The sequence below is a fragment of the Neolamprologus multifasciatus genome, chromosome 10 (genome assembly GCF_963576455.1).
Source record: "Neolamprologus multifasciatus chromosome 10, fNeoMul1.2, whole genome shotgun sequence".
NCBI classification, from domain to species: domain Eukaryota; kingdom Metazoa; phylum Chordata; class Actinopteri; order Cichliformes; family Cichlidae; genus Neolamprologus; species Neolamprologus multifasciatus.
Window position 1 is genome coordinate 11,922,442 of NC_140448.1, and position 21,492 is coordinate 11,943,933.

General features: G+C 41.5%; 3 protein-coding genes across 9 annotated transcripts in view; all 3 read left to right on the forward strand.

The window, feature by feature from the left end:
* Positions 1 to 470: 470 nt before the first annotated feature.
* fam76b (family with sequence similarity 76 member B) lies at positions 471 to 5,490 on the forward strand. 2 transcript variants are annotated; one of them, XM_085174448.1, is made up of 10 exons: positions 471 to 1,026; positions 2,373 to 2,437; positions 2,546 to 2,600; positions 2,732 to 2,887; positions 2,966 to 3,150; positions 3,267 to 3,317; positions 3,398 to 3,475; positions 3,581 to 3,713; positions 3,798 to 3,899; positions 4,284 to 5,490. In XM_085174448.1, exons 1-10 carry the CDS (start codon positions 940 to 942, stop codon positions 4,371 to 4,373), a joined length of 1,002 nt encoding a protein of 333 aa, XP_085030574.1. In that variant the 5' UTR covers positions 471 to 939; the 3' UTR covers positions 4,374 to 5,490. The 2 variants fall into 2 exon arrangements, with proteins under 2 accessions (XP_085030574.1, XP_085030573.1); XM_085174447.1 differs by having other exon boundaries at positions 473 to 1,026; positions 3,578 to 3,713.
* A 1,072-nt stretch (positions 5,491 to 6,562) lies between these two features.
* On the forward strand, positions 6,563 to 21,490 carry taf1 (TAF1 RNA polymerase II, TATA box binding protein (TBP)-associated factor). 6 transcript variants are annotated; one of them, XM_085174433.1, is made up of 41 exons: positions 6,563 to 6,886; positions 7,252 to 7,366; positions 7,503 to 7,626; positions 7,697 to 7,813; positions 8,818 to 8,937; positions 9,112 to 9,356; positions 9,454 to 9,669; positions 9,769 to 10,011; positions 10,092 to 10,335; positions 10,512 to 10,619; positions 10,700 to 10,867; positions 10,971 to 11,098; positions 11,306 to 11,413; positions 11,496 to 11,669; positions 11,775 to 11,948; positions 12,100 to 12,204; positions 12,306 to 12,506; positions 12,591 to 12,732; positions 13,115 to 13,245; positions 13,323 to 13,403; positions 13,488 to 13,637; positions 13,726 to 13,845; positions 14,012 to 14,187; positions 14,279 to 14,508; positions 14,602 to 14,809; positions 15,250 to 15,421; positions 15,596 to 15,807; positions 15,908 to 16,016; positions 17,238 to 17,336; positions 17,432 to 17,609; positions 17,711 to 17,778; positions 17,884 to 18,006; positions 18,102 to 18,194; positions 18,295 to 18,379; positions 18,483 to 18,550; positions 19,351 to 19,467; positions 19,733 to 19,840; positions 20,200 to 20,295; positions 20,393 to 20,621; positions 20,733 to 20,904; positions 21,139 to 21,490. In XM_085174433.1, the coding sequence occupies exons 2-41, from the start codon at positions 7,253 to 7,255 to the stop codon at positions 21,356 to 21,358; spliced, it is 5,976 nt and encodes a 1,991-aa protein (XP_085030559.1). In that variant the 5' UTR covers positions 6,563 to 6,886; position 7,252; the 3' UTR covers positions 21,359 to 21,490. The 6 variants fall into 6 exon arrangements, with proteins under 6 accessions (XP_085030559.1, XP_085030561.1, XP_085030562.1 ...); XM_085174435.1 differs by having other exon boundaries at positions 15,250 to 15,415; XM_085174436.1 differs by having other exon boundaries at positions 14,279 to 14,502.
* Positions 20,926 to 21,492, forward strand: part of LOC146509684 (short transient receptor potential channel 2-like) — a 50,106-nt gene continuing 49,539 nt past the window's right edge. Inside the window, exon 1 of the mRNA XM_085174439.1 lies at positions 20,926 to 20,943. The gene's annotated coding sequence lies outside the window, so the exon portion shown is untranslated. The remainder of the gene's footprint in view (positions 20,944 to 21,492) is intronic.

The following is a 21,492-nucleotide window of genomic DNA, read 5'->3' on the forward strand; positions in this document are numbered from 1 at the left end:
TGATGCCCTGATCCAGATCTGTGAGGAGATCCCCCAAGACCCCATACATTGTCTCATTAGCGGCATGCCCCGATGTTGTCGGGCATGATTGCAACCTTTTTCGGGGCCATACAAACTACTGAGTTTCAGTAGTTCAACTTGCATATATACAAAAAACCTGAAATAGTTATTTTAAACAGAATAGAGACATCTGTCTGGGATAGAAAGACTGGAAAACTGTTTAGAAGTACAGGTATCAGATACTGTTTAAGTTCCTGATAGCTAAACATACACAGTGGCTATTGGATCGAATAAGACAACATTATTATTGAATCACTCTTTGAAAAATACCATTCTTTATTTAAAAATTATATTTCCATTGCACTCCGGGTGTAGCGTGTGAGAAGAAGAAAACGTATTAACTTAATCCTGGCACGTGATTGGCTCTGCAGATTTCAAACTTAAATCCCGCGTGCGGCTGTTGTGTCGCGATAGGTTTCCTTTCTTCTTCGGGAGCCGTCGGCCGCTTCCGGTTACATGACGACGACGGCGTTGATACAAAAAGAGAGAAGGAAAACACAAGGAAAAACACCTTTCTTGGCGAGAACAGCGGAAACTTAATACAAATCGCCAGATTGCTGTTAATGGATTGCTTATGTGTCAGTATAACTAACGACTGCTGACAAGTTAGCTTGGCTGGAAAACGTATGAGCAGTGCAAGATCGCAGATATTTGGAGTTTATTGTTCTTCGCCTGCTTCCTCCAGCTAGGCTATTTCTGTGTTGCTGTACGCTACATAGCCAAGCTAGCTAACGTTAGCTAACGCTGGATGCCAACACGGTGTGTGCTCCTGGTTGTCAGTTAGCGAGCGGTTAGAAAGGAAAGGAAACCGCGGTGTTAATCGCTTTACCGCTGGACTCCGCTATCCGCTTCTAGCTCGTTGGCTTTAGTTGGGCGAGAATGGCAACTACGGCATTGTACGCCTGTACGAAGTGTAACCAGCGGTACCCCTTCGAGGAGCTGTCGCAGGGCCAGCAGCTGTGCAAGGTTTGGGAGTGTATGTATGTGTGTGTGTGTGAGAGAGAGTGCTTGCAAACAAGAATCATCAAACAATCACGACACGAAAGAGTGAAGGAGTGTGCGGGTGTTTTTTGTTTGTTGTTTTTTTTGCCGCCGGGGTGTCACGGTGCTACAACAAGTAGCAGGTTAGACAGGCTCACATTATGTAACAAGTTGGAAGGCAACCGTATTAACGTAACCATGTTTAGATCACTTCTGTACATCGTGCTCTTTATTTAAAGCGCAACAACACAACCATACCACATGTTTACCTGTTGAGTATTTGTCCCGGTAAAAAATTTTTTTAAAAATGTCGATTACATGTTTGGTAGTCTTTCTAGTTTATAGCTGAGCAGAGTTCGTTTATTGGCAAAGGAAAAAAATATTTAAATGGGAGAAAACCTTGAAGCAAACCTGGCTGATATTTCCTTTTAGATGTTTTCTTCCATATGCCATGGCTTTTCTTTGCATTAGTGCCGTGCGATACCAACCAAATATAGAGCCAGCATGGCCGATACCAGTACCGTTACTTTTAACCTGTAAAGGTAGCTTATGTAGGAAAGAGCAGTGTGTCGTGCTTTATGAGATGAGTAGGCTTCACTTGGCTAATTCTGAACAAATTTTAACTCTAAATCACCATTTTTACTGTTCACAATAATTAGTTAACACAATAAAACATAACTTTCAGCTGTTCGTGGATTTTGAAACTTGGTCTTTTGTAGAGCTGGGATATAAATGTGCCTGTCTCTAAAGCACTTTGGGTCAACTTCTATAGCACATTTAAACAACAGATTATGAGTAACATAGATATGACAATCAACACAAAAAGGCTCAGACATTTTTCACTGTGCATGTTTGAGGTATATTTTTTCATTTCCAAAAAATAATATATTTAGCACAATTCAGAGGGCTACATACTGAACTTAAAGGAACACTTATATCAGTCTCATACCAATACCGGCTTTGGTGTCAATACAGTCACTGTTCATATCGATCTCCCCACCTCTACTAGATTAACTGATACATTCAAGATTATTTTTAATTAATTTTTTTAAGACCTAGACATTGTCACAAAAAGTCTGTTAAACCATGATTGTTCTGTTAATAATGCCTTTGTTTCCCTCAATGGAAAACCCTACTGTGACATTATGCTGGGTTTGTATAGAGAAAATTGACATTGGTGTTTTCACAGATGTTGTAGCCAGCGTACAATACGCACCACCTGCAATGCAGTTTCCACTGTAATAGACCGCAGTAGTGCTGTTTGTTTGTCACCATTCACCAGCAGACAGTCGTGTGCCACAAAATGATATTTCTTTGTTTTTGTACTGCAGGAGTGTCGCATCGCTCACCCAATAGTGAAGTGCACATACTGCAGATCTGAGTTTCAGCAGGAAAGGTGAGATGTTTCACCTCCCAGTGATGTTTGTTCAGCTTTCATTCACGCCAATTCAATGAATTTCATTGCAGTGTGTTTTGGCTTGAAACCGGTCTTTATTCTTTGCAGTAAAACAAATACAATCTGCAAGAAATGTGCCCAGAACGTCAAACAGTTTGGAACGGTGAGTAGCAAATTTCTCCTGTTTTTTGTAATACTAGCTGTATTTGCTAGGTCCTGCTTCACTTTTTGCATTTTCTTTTTTGTTATTATTGTTTATTTATTTATTTATTTTTCGTTTGTTTGTCTTTGCAGCCCAAACCTTGCCAGTACTGTAACATTATTGCAGCTTTTATCGGGACAAAGTGCCAGCGTTGTACTAACTCAGAGAAGAAATATGGACCTCCACAGACCTGCGAACAATGCAAACAGCAATGCGCCTTTGACCGTAAGGAGGAGGGGAGGAGAAAGGTAAGAGCCTGAATTGCATGCAGTCTATTGTACAGTTTAGCAGCAACTTTTATGAGCTAATATCACCTCCTGTTTCAGGTGGATGGAAAACTTCTGTGCTGGCTCTGTACGCTTTCCTACCGCCGTGTCCTGCAGAAGACTAAGGAGCAGAGGAAGGGCTTTGGTTCCTCCAACTCTTCATCCCTGAATGAGAAAGACCACCACTCCAGATCGCACCATCATCATCACCATCACCAACACAGACACAGCAGTTCTCACCACAAGTATGTCATCTGTTGTATCGCCTCTTTTCTCGCATGTTTTGTCCCCAGGCTGCTCAGTCAGCCCTTCAAGTTTAAAAAAACACATAAATGTTTTATGTGTCTGTCATATGCTGCAGGCTGAGTGGGAGCCTGAGTCCTGAACAGGAGCAGGGACTGTGGAAGCAGAGGTAAAGCTGCCTTCTTATTTAAGGCTCTTATTGAGTTTTTATTCCCAGAGTGAACACTTCCTTTTTCATCTGCTCTGCAGCCATAAATCGTCTTCAATCCAAAAGGAGACTCCAAAGAAGAAACCAAAACTGGAGATGAAGCCATCCAACGGGGACAGGTACGACAGATGTAGCACATTATGTGCTATATTATGGTTACATATGTTTTCCTTTATGCCGTTCCCATTGTTGGCTTCATGCTCATTTCCTTCTCCCTCCAGTAGTTCCATTACCCAGTCTATGGATTCAGGGGGAACGGACAACTTCATTCTCATCAGCCAGCTGAAGGAGGAAGTGATGTCACTGAAGAGACTTCTGCAGCAGAGGGATCAGACTATCCTTGAGAAGGACCGAAAGGTAGGTTAATCTCCCTCAGCTGACCTCTGCTTTTGCTTTGCTTTGTTTGAGGGGTTGATTTCTAATGACCAAATTCTCTCGTAGCTCACAGAGCTCAAAGCAGACTTTCAGTACCAGGAGTCAAATATGAGAGTGAAGATGAATCAAATGGAGAAATCACACAAAGAAGCTATGGAGCAACAGCAGGTAGGAATACATGTGTGACACTGAGGGTTTCAGATTCTTACTCCTCGTTAGTATTAGTATTCACCTGTGTCAGTTTTAATTGCCCAGCTGTTTCCAGTAGGTGTGGTAATGTAGCCATTTGATACACCAGAGAAACAATTCATGGGAATTATGTTCTGCAATGATGTAAAGGTTATAATGGATTAATATTATGATAATAAAGGGATGGTTCACTGTGTCAGCTGATCCATTTCCGTCATGATCATCAAACGTGTCGGTCTTAAATTGTCTTTATAGTTATTTTCTAAGTGTAATAGTGTAAAAGTGTGCATGTTACTAATTGGAATTTATTTTTTAACCGTATATGCCAACATTTATAACTCATTATGTATTTTGTTTCCACAGGCTAAGAACAGGGAGTTGATGAAGCAAGTGGCTGCCCTCTCCAAAGGAAAAAAGTTTGACCGGACAGGAAGTTCACTACTGTTACCCTAACAATAGGCCGGCCAGGGTGACAACACAGAGCGGCTTCATTTTTTGTAACACTGTGAAAGTCTCTCTCCTGTGTTTCCTCATTGCCATCGACATCAACTACTTCTAAATTGGTAAAAAGCCAGAGACCATGTTGTACATGGAAGTGAAATGTTAAATCAAAGAATCCTTCTTTCTCTAAATAAATAAATCAACGTATTTTAGATATTTTCTGGCGGCTTTTCCACTGGATCATAGGATATGACTTTGGATGTGGTGGAGGATGGAGTCCTCTTTTTTTGTTTGTTTTTTGTTGTTGTTGTTTTGTTTTTTTCTTCTTTTTTTTTTTAAATCCAACACTGCCGGGCCAAAACAAAAACCATGGTGTGCATACAGTACGTGGAGAACGTTGTCAATGCAGCCACTTAATTTTTATGGATGTCATGCATTTTATTTATTCAACTGTATTTCTTAGCTTTTTTTTGTATTTCTTCACAACATACTAAGAGAATATCCCACATTTTGGGGTTTTCTTCAATAGTAATTAGTTATATTTTTCTAAATGGACGCGATTGTGGAAGACAGATGCTCCTTAACGGAGACCATGTGCAACTTTACAATGTATGCAAACGTGGGAAAGGCGACCACTGAGCTGCTGCGCGACAGTAGAGAAATCTCTCGGTTAACGATTCATAAACATAAAACCAACCAATGAGCACTCAGAAAGGCCGTCTCCTGGCTGCCCAGTTACTCACTGTGTGACAGCTGTAGTGCTTTGCTGTTTCTCTTTAGTGGAACGATTGTAATACTGCATGATTTTACTGCCAGATACCGGATGGCTTTGTGGTCAGACTTTTTCTTCCCCTGCCCCTCTTTTAATTAGTTTTTTAAGAGTCACTTGTAAATGTATCACCGGGGTCAGCCAATGTATTTAAACTATTGCTTGTATCTGTTTTAGTGAGTACAGTATGTGTATGGTAAGGCCAGTTGAAATTAACATGTCTGTAGAAGATGCTTTTTAAACCAACACACCTATCACCCTACATTACTGGGCTGGTTTCATACTGTGGTGTCCAGGATCACTTTTGTACTTTTTTCCAAACCAAGTGTTTTAAAACTATTAAAACTGGCTAAACTGTTACGGTGTTCTCTTTGACTTTTTATTTTACTTGTTACTCAGCGGGCCTCTATTATTAATGCATAGTAGTTTACCTTTATGAAAATGTGGAGAAGAGGGAGAGTGAATATACTGGGTAAAGGATACTGAATTTAGACCTGATGGTAAGGGATAGGGTGAGATGGAGGCAGATGGAACAGCTGAAAGAAGAATGCTTGAGACCATTGAGTGAGGAATCACATCTGTGTCAAAGCAAAAATATGTACGGATTGTAATGTTTTTAGTAGCTTCCAGATGTGATTATGCACTCCCTGTCACCACCAGCAGGTAACTTTTTACCAATGGGCTGGGTTTGATTAGTGTTGTTGTTTTTGCTTTTCATATTTCTTTTTTCTTTTCTTTTTTTTTTAATGCATCACAACACTTTGGTTGACAAATCCTCGAAATAATTCATAGTTTTGACGTAGAGTCATTGCAACTGTTCGCATTCTGTTGATAGATTCTTCTTATTTTAAACCGGAATTGACTGTACCTGTAAAGAGGTAGTATCAAATACTTGACATCTGATATAGAGAACAAATAAATAATATCTGGTGCACACAAGTTGTTCTAATTTTTAGAACAATAAAAAGTGAAAACCGTAAGACCAGTAAGTTTTGAATTCATCTTGAAAGATTTTCAGTAAACACTGATTCCCCAACAGCTTTAGGGACGCCATGTCACAGAAAGTGTTTTAAGATGTGTGTACTGTAAGGGCATATAATTAAAGTTATTTGCGATAAATTGAGCAAATTTTGAGTTAATGTAGGAGTCATGATTGCATTTGGCTAGTTAATTAAAATGTGCTACAACACAAAACCATAAAACTGTAGTGAATAGAGTATGAAGTATAGTCGAGACTGATTCGTTTTATTTTTATGGAATGAGTACGGGCAAAAATTCAATATCATTAAATTTATTATAACTTGATACTCAAGCGCAAAGAAAATGACAGACGTTTGCGAATTACTAGTGAAAAATATTGTACCTTTTGTTGCGAACTCCACTAATTCCTAGGTTTTAGGGAGTACCTGAATGCGTCACATTTATTCATCCGGGTCACTGGGACTTTCCGCTAGTTTGGCTAGTCCAGTCTGCAGATCGCTGCAGTGTTTTACAGTAATACAAATAAAAACAACCCTTACCCGAATATGTATATACTGCGTTTAATGAGTTAAAGTGTTTATTGTTTGACTTTGTAAAGTTAGTCTAGGGCCAGGGTAAAATATGTTTAAGTGTACGGATTTTAGTCACCGTATTACAAGTTGTTTTGTCTAGCTAATATGAGCTAACTTACTTAGCCTCATCTATTAGCATTCAGAAGATAAATCGAGTTGGCTAAATCAAAAGCGTACAAAATCTAAAAAGAACTCAACGAAAGGTAAGTGGCAGTTGACTGGAGTTTTATTTTATTCACGCTTTACAGTCTTAAGTTCAGGCTAGCTAACTAATATTAAGGTTAACTTTGTTTTGATTATAGCGCAGCTAACCTAAAGTTAACAGGGTTCAGGTCACAGCTCATTTCTCTTTTTTTTTTTTTAAATAAATGACAAAAAAACAGATCGAATGATGTTACTCTCTAATCTTACGATTTTTTTGCTACTAATAAGCAATAGTAGGGACACTGAAATAAATATAGTACGTCTTGGCAGTAAAATGCAAAGAATTACGGAAATCAGTTTATGAAGACCGAGAAAATTAAATTAGGAGGTCCAAATGCTTAAACTCTAAATGTTGTCCTTGTAGGATGTCAGACTCGGACAGTGACGATGATCAGGATCGCCCTTTTTCTATAACTGGCTTCCTTTTTGGAAACATCAACGAAGATGGGCAGCTAGAAGATGACAGTGTTTTGGATAACGTAGGTGTTTGTGATACGTTTGTCTGCAGAAACATTTAGTAGCACATTTAAGCTCGCAAACTTAAATTTTCTTCAACAGCTGTCTGCTTTTGCTGTTCATTGAAATGTTTTGATCTGTCTTATTTCCTCATATCAGGAGTCCAAAAAGCATCTAGCTGGTTTGGGTACTCTGGGTCTGGGCTCACTTATTACAGAGATCACTGCCAATGAGGATGATGATAAGGAAGAAAACAGAGACCCTGCCAGCGTGGATGCGGAAGGTGAGGTCACATATATGAAGCAAATTAGGAGCAGTATTGTGCAAAGTTTAAAATAATTGACCTTCTCCAGGTTGGGTGAAGAGTACTGAGGATGCAGTTGATTATTCTGACATCAGTGAAGTTGCCGAGGATGAGACAAAGAAGTACCGTCAGGCCATGGGGTCTCTGCAGCCGAGCAGGAAAACAGGTGATCAGCAATGCTACAGCTCTTACAATGATTAACTGTGGAGACAATGAGGCTGGTATTGTTTGTACTTTGTCAGTAGATGATCAGTTAAAACAAATCTTTTGAACATTTTATGTCAGTTGAGGATTTTATGACATTTTAAGATCCTTAAGGTGGATACAGTCTTTGAAAAAACAATCCGGATATTAGATTTTCTAACACTTACACAGGTAAAGGTTTGTTAACTTATGTTTGGGTTTTTTTTCATCATATAACATTTTTTATTATTGTTTTCACAGGACTACATAAAGTCTGTGCAATTAAGTACACCTCATGTTTCAGTAGCTTGTGGAATTACCTTTAGCAGCAGCAACTTGAGATAATAATTTTCTGTATGACTTTCAGTCTCTCACATCATTGTTGAGGAATTTTAGTTTAGTCTTCGTTAGCACGTTCCTTCAGTTCATTTAGGTTTGCAGACATGCTGCAGAATTTTAATTAGATCTGGACTTAGGTCTGCACCAGATTAGGTCTGGACTTTGCAGCACCCTGATTCTTTTCTTTTGCAACAGTTCTGTTTTAGATTTGCTGCTGTTGTTAGGATCATTGTCCTGTTGCATGAGCCATTATTGGGCCAGTCTTTATCTGTCACACAGATGACCTCACATTTGACTCTGGAATATTTTGCTGTACCGAGGAGATCACGGTTGGCTTAATGACTGCAAGATGAGGTGTTTGTGCTAATATGTTGTGTTTGGTTTTGCCAAACATGGAACTGTGCATTATGGCCAAATATCTCCACATTTGTGTTGCACGGTCTGACCTTGGGGTGAATTTTCTGGGACATCCCCTCCTGGGTAGATTATGGCATTGTGTTAACACACAACTGAAGTCATCAGCCAGTTACCCTTTTAATTCCTATGGAAACAGTAAGGATGTACTTAGTTTTTCACATGGCTGCATAGTCCTGTGTTTTTCCTCATGACTGTGTTAATAAAAAATATATTCGAACTCTTTATTCCTAGATGATGAGGATGACTATGATGCTGATTGTGAGGATATTGACTCTAAGCTCATGCCCCCTCCACCACCACCAACTCTTCCTACATCTAAGAAAGAGGAACCCTCCACTCAGAGCACAAATGGCAAGTACATAGTTGCTTGTGATTACATCGTAAAAGATTAATTGGATTTGGATTAGTCTTTTTCGCAGAATGTATTAAATTAAATTGCAATACATGTTTATTTTGATCAAATAATTTTCATCACAAACTTTGATGACCTCTACTGCTCCATTGATTTATTACTGTCACCTGCAGCAGTTGGGGAAGATGGGGATGGCATCATCCTGCCTTCCATCATCGCACCATCCTCTACAGCAGATAAGATTGACTTCAGCAGCTCCTCAGACTCTGAGTCAGAAACCGACCGTCCTTGTCAGGGTTCAGGGGCCGGTGGTTCTGCGGACATTCTCACACTCCCTCTGGCTGGCATCATGCAGAAAGATGCTGCCAAAGCGTTGCCAGGTGTCACAGAGCTCTTCCCAGAATTTAGGCCTGGAAAGGTACAGCATCTTAATTTACACATACTTAAGGTTCATTTTTGTCAAAATTTTAAATTGAAGGAGTGCATTAAATCCATTTTCTTGAATGTGCTGGCAGGTGCTCCGGTTCTTGCGCCTGTTTGGTCCTGGAAAGAATGTGCCATCGGTTTGGAGGAGCGCCCGCAGGAAAAAGAAGCGAAAACATAGAGACCATCAGCCTGGGACACCTCCTCCAGAAGGAGAACCATCAGAACAAAGCCAGGAGAAGAAATCTGGATGGGTTTATGAGTACGCTCTTCCTCCTCCTCCAGAGCAGTGCCTTTCTGATGATGAGGTAAGTCTTTGCTGCATGCTTGAGTAATATCAGCTCTTAGCAGTTTTCTCTCAGTATGTCAGGTTAATCAGCACTTTACATTCATTCTGCTTTGCCCAGATAACCATGATGGCTCCAGTAGAATCAAAGTTTTCACAAACGTCTGGTGATGGGGACAAGGAGACAGAGTCTCGGCCTAAAGTAGCAGAATGGCGATATGGTCCAGCCCAGCTCTGGTACGACATGCTAGGGGTCTCTGAGGATGGAAGCAATTTTAACTATGGGTTCAAGCTTAAGGAAATACAATCCAGTGAGCCTCAGAAGCAGGATACGCCTAATGAAATTACAGAGACTTCTCAAGAGGTATGCAGATACAGACATCTCTAGCAGAAGGAGGTAAATGATACTGATCATCCTGCTAAAGTTGTGAAATATATCCATAGGTCCAGATGCAGGAGGACAATGACATTGTCGATGGTAATGATGATGATGATGATGAAGATAAAGACAGAAAAGCTTTGGAAAATGAACTCTTCCTCATGGTCACTCAGCTGCAATGGGAGGATGATATAATTTGGAACGGGGAGGACGTGAAACACAAGGGTACCAAGACTCAGCGAGCCAGTCTTGCAGGATGGCTACCCTCTAGCATGACACGTAATGCCAATGCTTACAACGCACAGCAGGGTAAGATAGCTGGAAAAATTCAGAAGTAAATCTTTGTGGGTCTTTTTTTTTATGCTAGCAGAATACAGTACTGTGGTGTGCTATTGTTGTACAAACATTGATAATTGATGGTGGAGGAGTCTGGTGTAATATTGAGTGTGTTTAAAAGAAGCCCTAACATCTGTTTAATTTTAAAGGTCTGACAAGAAGTAATTCTCAACTGGTCCCACCTACACCTCCACCCATGCCCAAAGCTGCTTCGATTTCTGGTTCGAAGCGGGACAAAAACAGCCACGATAATCAAGGTCAGTTTACGCTTTTGGTCACATTTCAGTCCTTCCTGTTTCAAGATAATTTCTCACTGTTTGTTTTTGTCCCATTACAGCCTCCCAGGACGAAGACTGTCTTTGGTTCTCCATTTTTCCTATTGATAATGAAGAGTTGGTATACGGACGCTGGGAAGACAACATTATCTGGGATGACCAGGAGATGGATCACATGCTTGACCCACCTGTTCTTACACTGGATCCCAATGATGAGAATATAATTCTAGGTATAGTCAAAAATCTTTATCTGCCACTTCTTCTGTTATGTTTTCACTTGTTTTAGGCTTCTTCTTTTTTTTATAATCTGTGTTATGCTGCTCTCACTTGAAGAAATTCCGGATGAAAAGGAGGAGACTACCTCCCACTCGCCATCAAAAGAGAATAAGAAGGAAACTGCAATCAAGAAGAGCCGCATCCTGCTGGGCAAAACGGGCGTGATAAAAGATGAGCCACAGCAGGTATGGGAAAGGCAATCTTGATAATTTGATGCTGATTTGTGGTTTGTTTGAAGAAAAAGGTGAAAATATCTAAGAGGGAATAAAAAGGGCTACATAAATAAAGCACGACTGTAAGACGGAAATGCTCAGGAACATTTTTACACTTAAAAAATTGGAATTATAGAATAGCAGCACTTTGAGTGCTATGTATGCTTTCTCTCAACACAGAACATGTCCCAACCTGAGGTTAAAGACCCCTGGAATCTGTCCAATGATGAGTTCTACTACCCCAAACAGCAAGGCCTGAGGGGAACCTTCGGTGGCAACATCATTCAGGTAAATGGTCGTTTATAAAAGTGAATATAAAGCTTAAAACAAATTGTGTTGTGTAATATGAAAACTTTTGTCTTGTTGACAGCACTCCATCCCAGCCCTGGAGCTGCGGCAGCCCTTCTTTCCCACTCACATGGGACCCATGAAGCTTCGCCAGTTCCATCGTCCAACTCTGAAGAAGTACTCATTTGGAGCTGTGGCTCAGCCGGGTCCACACCCTGCTCAACCTCTGCTCAAACACATAAAGAAGAAGGCCAAGGTATGTCCTCAAGCACTATTACACTATGAGTGTAGAGATAAATATGTAGTGTTTAAATGTTGTCATTTTAGTGTTGATGCGTACTGAATATATAATCTTTTATAGATGCGAGAACAAGAGCGGCAGGCAGCAGGAGGAGGAGACATGTTCTTCATGCGGACCCCGCAGGACTTGACAGGCAAAGACGGAGATCTGATTCTGGCTGAATACAGTGAAGAATACCCCCCTCTCATCATGCAAGTTGGCATGGCAACCAAAATCAAGAACTACTACAAAAGAGTGAGCTTGAAATTGGATTTGTATTGTACTAACTTTGCACTTATGTTCTGCTCTGCTGAGAAAAGTGATTTTTAAAACATGATGAAATTCACCAGATCATCAAATTGTCATTTCTCACTCATTATTATGATGCTGTTACTGTGCTTTTCAGAAACCTGGAAAAGATCCTGGAGCACCCGATTGTAAATATGGAGAGACTGTGTACTGTCACACATCCCCTTTCCTGGGTTCTCTGCATCCCGGACAACTTCTTCAGGTCAGCACCGTATCAGCGAAATAACCAGATCTGTGCATATATATATAAAATCTCTGTTCTGTTATCATGGCAAACTGTATGATGGTGTGCCTTTTCCTCAGGCCTTCGAGAACAACCTCTTCCGTGCTCCAATCTACCTTCACAAGATGCCCGAGACTGATTTCTTGGTTATACGAACACGACACGGCTACTACATTAGAGAGATTGTGGACATTTTTGTAGTTGGTCAGGAGTGCCCATTGTTTGAAGTTCCAGGGCCGAACTCCAAACGAGCCAATACTCACATCAGAGACTTCCTTCAGGTATTTTTATTTATATATTTCTTTTTTATTTAGAGCTCGGCTGTTGTCTGCACATAGCTGACGTATCACTTCTGTGTTCTGCAGGTGTTCATTTATCGCTTGTTCTGGAAGAGTAAGGACCGGCCGCGGAGAATCCGCATGGAGGATATCAAAAAAGCTTTCCCCTCACACTCAGAAAGCAGCATCAGGAAGCGACTTAAACTGTGTGCTGACTTCAAACGCACAGGTAGACTTCACACGTTTGACTGTGTCGATTGTTTAGTGATGATCATCATGGATTAGACTAACTTGTGTTGAGTCGGGGAAATATTTGGGGCATAAAAAGATTCTGTGCACTTTGAAGTTGCATGGGGTCAGCAGTGCGCCCTGAAATGACAGGGAGGATTCTGAGCATTGAGAGAGCTTTTTATGCCTACTATGGATTTTACCCCAGAAGTATGATGTAGTGTAAGGACGGAATAAGGAGACAGGGTATAACTGCAGCATATTTTCTACAGTGTGACAATAATGGGAATAAAGCATTGATTTTAATTATTGTTGCTTACCACACTGCACTCTATGATTAAGCAGATGGGTATAAATGATTTGTGTGCTTGTCCTCATGGCAGGAATGGACTCAAACTGGTGGGTGCTGAAGCCTGATTTCAGACTGCCAACAGAAGAAGAGATCAGGGCCATGGTTTCTCCGGAGCAGTGTTGCGCTTATTACAGCATGCTGGTAGCAGAGCAAAGGCTGAAGGTAACAGCTATCACCTACATGTATCTTCATTTGTATTTATTTAGTGTCTGTTTCATCAATTTTTTTCACCCCTTAAGGATGCCGGATATGGTGAGAAATCCTTCTTTGCTCCAGAAGAAGAGAATGAAGAGGACTTTCAAATGAAGATTGATGATGAGGTATCAACTGAAACTCTTCCTCACAATAAAGTTAACTAATACAGACTTGAGATGACTCCATGCTGATTCTGTGTCACCCTCCAGGTGCGGACAGCTCCTTGGAACACAACCAGGGCCTTCATTTCTGCCATGAAGGGAAAGTGCCTGTTAGAGGTTACAGGTGTGGCTGATCCCACAGGGTGTGGAGAAGGTTTCTCCTATGTGAAAGTGCCCAACAAGCCCACTCAACAGAAGGTCTGAGTGTCTGAAGTCAAATTCTGCCGCCTCAGCGTTACTTATATGACATGTAATGCTGACAAGTTTGTTTCTGGTGATTTTTCAGGATGACAAAGAGCCACAACCAGTGAAGAAGACAGTCACAGGGACAGATGCTGATCTGAGGAGGCTCTCACTGAAGAATGCCAAGCAGCTGCTGCGCAAGTTTGGTGTGCCAGAGGAGGAGGTGAGACCAGGGTGATGTTCAAGCACTTTAAAGAGATGCGAGACATTGTCAAACTTTCCCCTGATTAGGTTTGATCTGAACCAACCGATAGAAACACAGAAAAGGCTTTAGTTTTAAGATTATTTTTAAAGGTTCTAAAGTGATCCTGTTTTTGTCTGTGTGTCAGATCAAGAAACTGTCACGTTGGGAAGTTATTGATGTGGTCAGGACCATGTCCACAGAGCAGGCACGCTCAGGCGAGGGACCCATGAGTAAGTTTGCCAGAGGCTCTCGTTTTTCTGTTGCTGAACACCAGGAGCGTTACAAGGAAGAGTGCCAAAGGATCTTTGACTTGCAGAACAAGTGAGTTTCCAGTACAGCATTATGAGTGTTTTATTCAGGATCCTGCCTCTGCACACTTTAACTTCTGTATCTTATTGCACCCCCACCTCAGAGTGTTGGAGTCTACAGAGGTGCTCTCAACAGACACAGACAGCAGTTCAGCAGAGGATAGTGACTTTGAGGAGATGGGTAAGAACATTGAGAACATGCTGCAGAACAAGAAGACCAGCACCCAACTTTCCCGTGAGAGGGAAGAGCAGGAGAGGAAGGAGCTGCAGAGGATGCTGATGGGTGAAGAGAGCGATCGTGACAAGGGGCGCAAGGAGCGGCGCAAAGGTATATGTAAGTGTCCTTTTGTGATATTAAACACAGTCTTAATGTTAAGGACAAAAAAATTGAGTATATAACTGAACTTTACTTCTCTTCACTCTATAGCCAGTTCCTTGTCCACCAGCTCCCACAAAGATGATGACACATCCTCCGTCACCAGCCTGAACTCCTCGGCCACGGGACGCCGACTCAAGATCTATCGCACCTTCAGAGATGAAGACGGCAAAGAGTATGTCCGCTGTGAAACTGTGCGTAAAGCTGCAGTCATCGACGCCTACACCAGGATCAGAACCACCAAGGATGATGAATTCATGTGAGTGTGACTGTAATTAAAGTCACTTTAATTAAAAAATAATTATTTGGTTCTTGGAAGTATCCCAGCGGACTGGTTCTGTATTTATTGGTGCTATTATGTAACAGTTAAAATAAAGTAATTTTGACCCAGCAAAGTCTATGTTTATAGAGCCATGGTTAACGCACAGAAACCAGTGATACCAGTGATTATGACTCACGACTTTTTCGCGACTTTGTTTAAAATTCAAATTAGTTTTAATATTTTTGATACATCTGTTAAATATGCAGAAACCTTTTCTTGTTGGTGTTGTATGGTGTAACCAGAGGATTAATCTAATTCATGGGTATGGATTAAATTACTAAGAAGGAAAAAAATGGACTGTCACTTAACTCAGACCTCTTTTTGTAAACCTGTGAATGTTAAAGGTCCTCGTTTTTCTTCTTTAAATCTTTTTACAGACGAAAGTTTGCCCTCTTTGATGAGCAGCACAGAGAAGAGATGCGGAAGGAGCGCCGGCGTATTCAGGAGCAGCTGAGGAGGCTGAAGAGAAACCAAGAGAAGGATAAGATCAAGGGGCCTCCAGAGAAGAAGACCAAGAAGGTCAAAGAGAGACCAGACCTCAAGGTAAAAGTAAGCTTGCCGATTCAGTACTATATGCCTTTCTTTCACTTTTTCCTCACAAGCTTCATGGTATTGCACAAAATTCAAAACCTACAGCCAGTTTGCCTTGAACAGTTCTTCTTCTTATAATATAGCCCTGCTAGATTATCCTCGTGTTCCTTAATGTTTTCCTCTTTTCCCTAGCTAAAGTGCGGTGCATGTGGCGCCATTGGACACATGAGAACAAACAAGTTCTGCCCACTTTACTATCAAACCAATGCCCCACCCTCCAACCCAGTCGCCATGACAGAGGAGCAGGAGGAGGAGCTGGAAAAGACAGTTATCCACAATGACAATGAGGAACTGATTAAGGTGGAGGGCACCAAGATTGTGCTGGGCAAACAGCTCATTGAAAGGTATAAAAAAAATTAGATTTAAATTTCCCATCTTTTGCAAACTATGTTTTACTCATTTGCTACATTTACAATAAATGGATCTGTGTCTAATTTGTTACAGCGCTGATGAAGTGCGCAGAAAGTCTTTGGTGCTCAAGTTCCCCAAACAACAGCTACCAGCAAAGAAGAAGAGACGTGTAGGCAGTGCAGTCCATTGTGACTATCTCAATGTAAGCATCCTTATACAGATTGTTGCCATACAACATTATGATGATGATGATGATGATAAAAACTTTATTTGTAAAGTTTTTAAGCACACTGTATTTCATGGATAAAACCACATTAAAGATAAGTGGACATGCCACAACATACAACCACATACACCACATAGGTCTTATATATTTATTCCTACATTACACACATCCATAAACACATTATATGTGAATACGAGCCCAAAATAATGTATGAAAGACTAGGGAGAAGCTAACCTATAGATCTGAGTTTTCAGCTACCACTAATTAGCTGACCCAAAAGGCTTACAGCAGCGTGCCCTGCAAACTCATTCTTTTCTATGGTTTGTGCCACTCAATAAATATTTTGTGCGCCAGCTGGGGAGCATAGAAAGTCAAGCAGGGTGCACCGGCCAGAGCAACAGAAATTTGGGTCATTTGCTGGCGGTTAACACAGTGTATGCCACCTGTGTGCGTGCTATTTCCTGTGTGAAAGGGTCTTGGGGAATGCTGTTGTAAAGTTTAGGAGCTACAGGTTGAAAAGAGTGGTTTCCACTGGATTTAAAATAAGAGTGTGGAACACTTGAACAGATGATCAGAGAGGCTGGCTGCTGTTACAAGGACTCAGCAGGTCTTCTTTGTAGGACAGGGATGTCAAACATAAGGCTCGGGGCCAGAATTAGCCCGGCAAAGACTTCAATCCGGCCAACCGGACGACGCTGGTAAATGTGAAGGATGCATAGATTTTGAGCTTTTATCTATTATTTAATAGGTTTTAGAGCCTTTCTTTTGATAAAGAAGCCCCCTCAATTCCCATTCATACTAGACCAAAGTAATAGATAAACAATTAAATGACAGAACATTCCTGTTTTTTCACCATCTGCTATATAATTTATTTATTTTATTTTTTTACAGTGGGTTCACAGAAAAGCAATACATTATCTTTAAATTAACAAAGTTTTTTTTATTTTATAATTACAGGACAGTCTGGGTAATGAACTACAAAAACCTTTCTGTAATGTTACACATTTATAGTGTGTGAAATTTCACTGGTCCAGCCCACTTAAGATCAAAGTAGTCTGTATTGGCCCACAATGTAAAACTGTTTAAGGGCATTATAAGTTAATAAAATTGTAAAATGATCTGAATTTCACTGCATTGTAAGGTGAGGGTCACTTTAATAGATGATTTAAGTCTTTTTTTTTTTTTTTTCTTTTCCAGAAACCACACAAGGCCATCCACCGCAGGCGCACAGACCCCATGGTGACCTTGTCCTCTGTGCTAGAAAGCATCATCAATGACATGCGGGATCACCCCAATGTAAGAGGCGTCTACAACACATTCACTTTACCTTAAAATTCTGTTCTTTGTTCCTATCCAGCTTCACCTTTATTACATCTACCTCTTCATTGTAGACATACCCGTTCCACACGCCAGTCAATGCCAAAGTTGTGAAGGACTACTATAAGATCATCACGCGGCCCATGGACCTGCAGACACTAAGGGAGAATGTGCGCAAGCGGATGTACCCATCGAGGGAGGAGTTCCGTGAAGCAGTGGAGCTTATTGTCAAAAACAGTGCCACCTACAATGGTAGAGTTACAGGAACACGCTTAACAGACTCAGCGTGGTTTCAATGAGATTTCAAACCTTCATCAGTTTGTTGAGATGGCTTTCTGTTTTTGTCTCACCAGGGGCAAAACATCCAATAACACAAGTTGCACAGTCCATGCTGGATCTGTGTGATGCTAAACTGAAAGAGGTGAGTGGATGTAAACATCATTGCCATGATTTGGTCTCATCCCCCCCCCCCACCTTTTTTTTTAAATTAGTTTCCCCATCAACTGTCAAATCTGTGTGTTTGCAGAAGGAGGACAGGCTGGTGAGGCTCGAGAAAGCCATCAACCCTCTGCTAGATGATGATGATCAGGTGGCCTTCTCCTTCATCTTGGACAACATTGTAACCCAGAAAATGATGGTGGTTCCTGATGTAAGTCAGCTCCTTCAGTCGGTTTGAGAACAGTGAGCAGTATAGAATCGGATAATAATCTAAGGCTCGTTCTTCCACTCTTCCCCTCTTTGTAGTCGTGGCCATTTCACCATCCCGTCAACAAAAAGTTTGTGCCGGATTATTATAAAGTTATTGTGAACCCCATGGATCTGGAGAATATCCGCAAGGTGAGAGGCTAACAGGATGTCAGACTTACCTAGAGTCATTTAATATTGGCAGCAGCATGAAGAAACACCCTGTTTGTGTGTCTGTGTTTAATTTCGACAGAACATCTCCAAACATAAATATCAGAACCGAGAGACATTCCTTTCAGATGTCAGTCTCATCCACACCAACAGCATCAAGTATAATGGTAACTTTATACCTGTAATGCTTTTATGGATAATTTTACCTCAGCATTTAATTTCTCTTAAAAGAAGTTTGACTAATTTGACTATCTTGTGTGTCTTTGACAGGTTCAGACAGTCCTTACACCAAGACAGCCCTCGAGATTGTTAATGTGTGCAAGCAGACTTTGGCAGAGGTGTGTAGAAGATTCTTAGGGTGTTTTCACACCTGTAGTTTGTTTATACTGGATTGAATCAGTTGATGAGTTTGTCAATTTGTAGCTGTTCACACTGAGAAAAATTCAGATGAACTCCAAGCAAACTAAAATGTGTCACTACAAACCACATGACAATTTTCAGTCTGCTTTATGGCCAAATGTGTCTGGGCTGGGAGCACGTTTATCCAGGTGCTGTTTCATTTCGCAGCTAGTTGCTAGGCCATACAGACTTTCGCACATCTATAGTAGCCCAGAATACAAAGCATACATGGCTACAGGAAGTGTTTTTTTTAGCTCAACTTTTGCAACGTGCACCTTGTAGTTGGGTGAGATTGAGGTTGCCAAACAAGCTTCTTGGGGGGGGGGGGGGGGGGGGGGGGGGTTTGGTTGTTTTGGTCCACACCCGAGTACAATTACTGTGTTCACATCTGCACAATCAAACTGCACCAAAGTGGAAAACAAACCAGTTTAATTTAAACTAGCTAAACACTACAGATGTGAAAACACCCTTACTTTGCCCTTTTGAAGTTAAATAAGGCTGAGTTTGATTGAGCAGTTTCACAGCAAGTTAGGAGCAAATCAAAGGCAGTTTGACTCGTAGTTTTAAAAATGTTGCATTGACACAGAGTGGAAATGTGAAACCCAGGTGTGTAAAATCAGACTGTGAAATATTTGGAGTAATTACAGAATTGTGTTGCTTGTAATGTATTTTTAACACATCTAAACAAGAAAAAACCCCAAAACGCTTTAGAAATAGTCACCATTTATTGTGTTTGCAGTATGATGAGCACTTGACTCAATTGGAGAAAGACATCTCTACTGCTAAAGAGGCAGCTCTAGATGCAGCAGACCTAGAGAGTCTGGAGCCAATGACGCCTGGGCCATACACACCTCAGGTAAGACAGCATCCAGGTTCTAGGTTCTTTAGGCCAAACCAAGTACTCTAAACTTTTGTGCGTGCAGTAGCTTCCTTGCCACTCCTTGTATTGCTTCTCCTTCACTTGTCCTTTGCACTAACTCTCCTTTCCAGACTTTCACATTTCATTTGTACAATCTAGTTTCTTTACCGTAGTGTCTTCTTTTTCCCAACCTGTTCTTCTCCTTCGTTCCTGCCCTCTCTGCCGTGTCTCTTTGTCCGTGTCTCTGTGCGGTGTTGGCCAGCCTGCTGATTTGTTTGACAGCGGGGCTTCAGGGAGTCTGCCCAGAGAGCCCAGCAGCCTTTTCTCTGAAGGACCTCTAGTGGGTGGTCCAGAGAAGAGAGGGGGGCAGGTATGGAGAGAGAGAAATAAGTCTTGCAGCCACATGCCCACCCCTCTTGTATCTATCCTCAAAGCATCCCGCTTCAGTAGGCATTTCTGTTGTACCACCTTCCACTCAGGTGACAGTTTTTTTTTTCACCCTTAATTTGTTACCTGTCTGTGTAGCTGTTTTTACTCAAGTACTGCAGACCTGTCTGATTGATGTCTGATTGAGGCAAAGGGGCAAATTCATACTGCACTTTGACCTGATTCTGCAGACATTGTCCAGAGATCACATGTGAAAATGTCAACAGTAAACACCACAGTAAACAGTGACAGGCCATCTTTTAGACAAGTTTGTTTCCTGACCCTTTTCATTCTACCTCTCAGGGACGGCACAGCAGAAGACCAGGGGAAGAAGAGTCTGATGTGGATATTGAAGGCTTTGATGAGGATGACGATGGCAAACCCAAGACTCCTGCTCCTGTAAGAAATACAGATTTACTGATACTGAGCACATACACACAGATGTAAACTGCCTCAGTTCTTATTTACCTCATGTTTTTGTGACCTGTGTCTGAAGGCAGAGGATGCAGAAGGAGATCAGGAGTACGAGGACGATGACGAGGAGTTGTTGCTACCTCCTCGCAGGCGGGTGCATGACCAGGATGACGAGGAGGAAGAGGAGGAGGAAGAGGAGGGCGACGGAAGATCTAATCGCCCAGCTCAAGCTAGCGTGCTCTATCAGGATCTGCTCATGTCGGACGTAGAGGATGATGCCAGCGAAGAGGAGGGTGACAACCCGTTCTCTTGTAGGTTCACAATTATTCTCCAACGTTCAGAATCTAAATAGCAAAATCTGGTGGACACAGAATGTCTTTTCTCTTGTAAAATGTCCCGATGAAATGCGTCTCACCCTCCAGCCATACAACTATCGGAGAGCGGCAGCGACTCGGACAGAGAGGTTGATGTGCGACCTGCGCCTCCACGGAGAACTCAGGAGACGGCCCGCATGGGCATGGAGCAGGACGAAAGTATGATGTCATACGAAGGGGATGGGCCTGATGGGCCACACATGGAAGACAGCAATGTCAGGTACAGCAGACCAACTGACCACAGTGAAAGCATAAGAATGTAAATGATGGCAGTCTCCTTATCACAAAAGTGCATCTGGAAATGAGGATTTTAATGAGGGGAAAATGACATTTAAAGCTTAATTTTCATTGTCATGAAGTATTTAAATAGTTTTATCGTATGCATATCTGTACCACTGAATCATTCCATGTCCTGATGGTATTTTAAAATCTCTTTCCTTGGTTTTCATCTCAGCTACGGCAGCTACGAGGAGACGGAGAGTCAGAGTCAGATGCAGCCATCTAGTTTGGGAAATGGAGAAGAATACGGCATCAGCGAGGAGGAGGAAGACGAAGAAGACGAGGCACGGAGGAGAGGCCCAGCTGTGCTCTCTCAGGTCCAGCTCAGCGAAGATGAAGAGAGCGAAGAGTTCAGATCTATTGGGGGCGAGAGCGACTTGGACTCTGACAATTAGCTTCTTTTGATTTCCTCTTCTGCTTCTTTTGCTCCAGAATCATGAAAACTGAAACAGTTTTAAAAATGAGGAAATGAGATCTTAGGTAAATATGTGTACAGTGTTATTTTGTAAATGACCGTGTTAAACCAATT